Below are 6052 nucleotides of genomic sequence, written 5' to 3'. Positions count from 1 at the left end.
AGATCTGTAGAAAAAGACCTGACCAAAACAAGGTGGACAAGGTTTCCCTTCCCACTTTATTTTGCTGCTAAAGCTGCTAAACATTTTGGTTGATAAAGTTTAAACTATTTGAAGTTTCAACAGGAAAACACATTTGAAACACAGTTGCACACATTTTGTACTTCATCTTAGTAGCACCCCTATGCTTCAATATGTGATATGTCCGAGGCCCATTGGTGCACTTTAAATGTGAAAATTTTTATTCACAAATAGACTCAAAAAACTGCACCATATTGCATTGGGACACTTGAAACCATGTAAATACATAAATCATCCAAATCACATCCTTGGGGTATTATTTAAAGGTGTACCTTTTAAATATAATTGTACAAAAAAACCCTATACAAGCAAAAAAAAAATATCAAAATTCTTCCCACACAAAAATTACAAAAATAAACAGCTTAGAAAAAAATTGGAGAACATTTTTATTTTTTTACTACAATTAAACAATCTTAACAGGATTACCATAGGTATTGCGATCTATTGGCCTCACCTATCTCATGAGGTTACAATATTGGGGTCTGAGACTAAGAGCAAGCTGTGACTGCTGTTTTAATAAACAGGAATGCAAATTGTATATAGGTGCTTTTTTTTCATACGTTTGTTTCAAACGTTTGTTACCTCTCCCAGTGCTGCATTACAATGATTTTTTTTTATTGTTGCCAGCTTCATGTACTTACAGTAAAAACAGTTCCACTGCTTCCTTTTTGTTTTTTTTGGACAGCACCCAAGAACGATGAAGCTTAGGGTTGGTCAATATGATTAGAATAGGACTCAGAGCTGCATATGAGGAAGCTAGAAATACTCGAATATCATTCATGTTAGATACATTTGATAAAGTCAGTGTATAGACCCACATAGCATTATCCAACCCAAACAGTAACACATACAGAACAACTAACATTATGACAGATCTTGCAGCTTTGAATTCAGCTGACCAATTTTGTTCTTTGTTAGAGCTCCTGATTGATCTCATATTTTTTTCATGACGAAGAAGAATAAATACCATGTAGCTGCTTGCTAATGTCATTAGTCCTACAAATATAAAATCACGAACAACGTAAATTGTTCCATTGACAATATATGCTGTATAAGTTAGAAAGTCAACATCACAATATATTAAATGAAGAGTATATGGTGAAGTTGTTTTATTTTTCTGGGCATGAGTATTCAAACAACTATAAGGGTAAATGGAGAAGTTCATAACCCACAAAATAGTGATAATACCTATAATGTTTTTTGTCACTTCTCGCTTCAGATAAACCCAAACTTTAGTTGTTGGAGCAATAAGAATACATTGATGGCAGCTCAGCAAACTGGTGAGACATATAGACATTGCCCTGGTCACTCTGAATGTATATATGGCAAATTTGCACTGTAGGTCATCAAACAAGTCCTCTACCCCGATTGCATTCAAGGACTGGGGAATGATGCGAGAGATGCCAACAAACAAATTTGCCAAAGACAGTATTGACAATATTATGTTGGATGGAACAAGTTTCTTCTCTATGCTCCTGATGTAGGTAAATTGCAAAATGATGAAGATGTTTCCTGGTATGCCAACTATCACAAGAAGGAAAAACCCTATAGCCTTGAGAAGAATGTAAGGGGCCATTGAATCGAAAAAGGTTATGTAGTATCTGGAAAAATAAACAAATGTAAATTTCAGTTAGAATTTATTTGTTCATATAAAAAAAAAAGAGTATACAAAATCACAAGAGAAACTTATATTTGCAGGTGCTTTCCAGGTAGTAAACAAAGGATAGTGGAAAAACGCATGTTTAATAGCATATCTAGTTTGTCCTACATTTGCCATGAAATACGCGAGGGACCAATACTTTTATCCAGGGTGATTCCATCATATTATGCACAAATACATGTACAAATACAGCCATGATAAAGAAATAGCATGTCTGATATTATTGTGAGACAGTTTACCACCCATATCTATTGGTAATACCCCTGAAAAACTCCTTTAGTCTATATTGATGGTAGCTTCCACTGAAAATTGGAATGGCAAATACCTTAAGGAAGCTCAAAATTACACACAAAAATGTATGTAATGCAATGCAAATATTTATAAAGGAGTCATAGCAAAAGGGATGAAGTTATTACCCTGTATTTACCATCTGGACAGCCCAATGTAACTATTGGGGAATGATATGACTAGGTTTTCTTCAGGGGGCAACAAGGACTGCTGATCAACAGATGTGCTTGGTCTCACACACCAAGTTTCCCAGTTTGTTGTGAGATATCTGAAATAATTATCTCAATGTTTTACTTCTACTTTAGAAGAAGTGAATCAAGCTTTTAACTTGTGCTTTTTTTTCTAATCATTGACTATGTTTTGTGGGTTTTGTTGGGTTTGAAGACAAATGGCTTTTTCCCTACCCATTGGTCCCAGTAACGTATCTACTTTTCTATGGTCAGCAAGATATGAGAACATTGAAATAAAAATGACCAGTAAATTAACATAACTAGCAGAATTTTAGGGTAGATTGGTAGCTTAGTTATGACCATGATTATTGGAGACATTTGGCAATTTTTTTGGTGGATGTGGGAACATTAACAATGAATACAGGTTTCTTCACTTGCCCCCCTCCATTACTTTTATCTGGTATTTAATTTGTATTTGGCTACCATTTTTTAGATTTGTTGGCTGAATGTTTTCTTTTTGCAGATCATTTGCAATAAAACCCTTTGTAGGTTGACAATGTCCACTTATTGAACTGCAGAATATCCAGCATAACTGACTATTGTTTTCACATTATTAGATAGTTAAAGCCAGCAAAACCTTATTTTTTGATAGGTAAATATTACATTGCAAGAGAAAATTTACTAATGGAATGTAAGCTGTTTATTTGGCGAAGTGAAATCAACTCAAGTGTGTCAAGTCAATGCAGGAAGTTACAAACTCATTGGATTACTGGAGGTATCAATAGTTTTAACACTTATCAAACACATATAACCAAACGCTTTCACTGTTATATCCAACAGACAGAACACAAATACCAGAAGTTTGTTGTTAGGGTTGACATATACTTTAAAAATATGGAAAATAAATGATAACTGTTCTGTGTACTTTTTTTCTGCAACTAATGAATATTTACCTTTTCAGCCAAAGGTGTGAGGTAAACTCTTCCTGGCAGCAACTCCAAACTAAAATTAAGGCAGTGGTCAAACACTGTATGGTAAAATGATGGGTAAACTGATTCTAGTAAAACCACTCAGTTAGTGGCTGTGCTAAACAGTGATCCCCCCCTCCTGTATTATTACTGACACATACCTCCTAAACAGAATCCAGTATTGCTATAGGAATGTTCATTTGCCGATCTTGTATTTATAGTCCAAATTACTCCAGAGATCACCTCTCAAGAGGAAGTGGAACTAAAGTTCTGTTCATTGTCATCTGTCATTAAAATATTCAGAGCTGTGCATGCACAACTCATCGTAGCTTACTCATTGTAGCCGCAGGGACTTAATAATGAATTTCATAATGAAACGGTGCCAGGCAAGGCTGGTTAAAAAATTGTTATCAGATAGGTAAGATTAACTCTTGCAAAGAGGACAGGCAAACTGTCTGTTTACAATTTTTATATCTAGAGTTTGGTTCTGCTTTAAGTTCCTTACTGATTTCACCTGTGTTAGATTTATGACTTCTTTGCAGCCTAAATAAACCAGAGTTGACAAAGCACTGTTAGATTTATCCAACGATGCCACCTTAAATGTTATATATACCTAATTTGCTGTTGCCATTTTTGTAATGCACACAAAATACTTTTTCTTTTTTTTACAGCTTCTAAATGTGTATTTTTTTTTTTTTTTTGTATACTGATATTTCAGCCATGTCAAAATATACAGCATTAGCAGCAATTACATTTCCCAAACTTCTAATACAGACAGCAGTTCTGGTGTTGTGCATTTACCCCTTTCCTTTTAGCTAATTACTAAGCTCAGCCTTGTGCTAGCGCTGCTGTGCTTTACTAATGCATAGTGCCATGGGCATTTTGTTCATGCTGGGGGGAGTAAGGGTGCAGAAAAAAATTCAGTTAGAACTAGAAAATGTTTTAAAACTGAAAACTCTTGGGGCAAAAAATGTATTTTCTTTGTGTACTACTTTAAGAAATGGAAGCAAGAAGCTGGGAACTGGAAGCTTAACCACCTAGCCGGTATGCCCGTACGAAGGTCGGGCAAAAAAAAATGGCTAGGATGGTTAAGGTGGTTAATATTCAGATGTTTTGTTGTCATAACCTGGAGTACATAGTGAGACATTGGCATGCTGTAGCTCGTGATTTGCAAAATTGCTAGTTGATCCAGGACAACAAGGAGAGATGAAGGTGTATTCTTTTTTAATGCTACTAAAATCCTTTATGTGCAAACATAGTAGCAGAAGCAATAGGTAATGTTTATTTATTTTACAGCTAGATATTGGTAGATAGGTAACTGCAGCATGCTGAGTGTTGTGGCATAGCTCAAAGGAGCATAGAATCAGTTGTCCTTTTATTCCTCTTTAACAACTGATGCATGGAGGCATGAATTCGGCAGACCATGGGGACATAGAGCAGGCAGACTAGATAAGAAAGTTATCATAATTAGTATTATATAAGAAACACAAAAATTTTCAATGCTGATCATAACTTAAGGATAATAAACAATCTGCCATGGTTTCCTTTGCCAAGGGCTTGGCGATAGCCCAATAAAATTAGCAAACTCCATATTCCCTACTGCCAAACCCAATAAAGTTAGTGATAGGTACATTTTATGAGCAGTTGTGGCCCCTTGTGGAGGTGGTGGAAATTATAATCCTATGTCATAAATTATGGAATTGATTGCGTTTTAAAATAAAAGATTTCTGTTCTCATTTATTTATTCAAATACTTCTGTAATTATAGCTAATATTAATTTTGTTCCACAGACTTTTTGGTAAAATGCATGCATTCTACCCTCTATTCTCAAAAATGTCCATGAATTTTATGTAAATTGTCCTTCTACCTTTGTCTAGACATATGACATATTTATAACTAAGCTGACCATCAAACTTTCAGATTAGACCACCATAATTTATGTCTTTTGGACTCTAGGGTCCTGTAAAGATTGTGACTTGCATCAATTTTACAATATTTATCTAGTGTCAAAGCAAATTATACAATGGCCCCCTGATTTAGAGCCAGGGAACATTTACTGAGAAAGATGAAAAACATTTTCTGAGAAAGATGGTTAACTGCTTATGTTCCATACAAAATATATATGTTCTATTAAATTAAATTGTTACCTGAAATATGTATGCTCATTAGGGGTCATTTTTTCCCTTTTCATGCTAATGTGCCTCCCTGAGGAGAGATCTGAGCAGAGGCATATAAAGTTAGGACTAATTTTGGTTGACCGCATGTTCTTCCACGTACAAGCACCCCCCTCAAATCAACTCCAGGCGTTTTATCTGCTTAATTGATAATGACATAACAAAGGAATTGCCAACATCAGCCCATGAAATAGCCTTTGAGTCAATTGTCCAATTACTTTTGAGCCCCCGAAATAAAGTGATTGTGTAAAAAAAAGGTTTTAGTTCCTTACATTTTTATGCAATCTTTTTGTTCAACCCACTGGATTAAAGCTGAAAGTCTGCAGTTCAACGACATCTGAGTTGTTCCATTTAAAATTAATTGTGGTAACGTACAGAACCAAAATTAGAAAAAAGGTGACTCTGTCCAAATATTTATGGACCTAACTGTATACAGGGAAGGAGGGAGGAGTTAGTCACTCGATCTTGTATTCTGGGTGAAGGATAGAAGCAGGGAGAGACGTGGATTGTGACAGAGACAGGTTAGGAGCCTTATGTATATCTGTATATATACAGATATTGCTGGTTTTGATGCTACCTGGTTCTATTTAGCTGCAGAAAAATTTCTGTCCTACTACTAAAAAAATACAGATATTTTAGTCTGATACCTCTTGCTATTTACCAAAAAAAAGCTATTTTGCTGAGGAAAAAATTTCTGTCCTACTCTAAAAAAAA

General features: G+C 35.1%; 1 protein-coding gene across 1 annotated transcript; it reads right to left on the bottom strand.

The window, feature by feature from the left end:
* Positions 1-715: 715 nt before the first annotated feature.
* LOC140331269 (olfactory receptor class A-like protein 1) lies at positions 716-1654 on the bottom strand. Its single transcript, XM_072412186.1, has one exon. The coding sequence runs from the start codon at positions 1652-1654 to the stop codon at positions 716-718; it is 939 nt and encodes a 312-aa protein (XP_072268287.1).
* Between the last annotated feature and the right edge of the window lie 4398 nt (positions 1655-6052).

The sequence above is a fragment of the Pyxicephalus adspersus genome, chromosome 1, assembly GCF_032062135.1.
Source record: "Pyxicephalus adspersus chromosome 1, UCB_Pads_2.0, whole genome shotgun sequence".
Taxonomy (NCBI): domain Eukaryota; kingdom Metazoa; phylum Chordata; class Amphibia; order Anura; family Pyxicephalidae; genus Pyxicephalus; species Pyxicephalus adspersus.
This window is presented reverse-complemented; position numbering and strand designations above follow the sequence as displayed.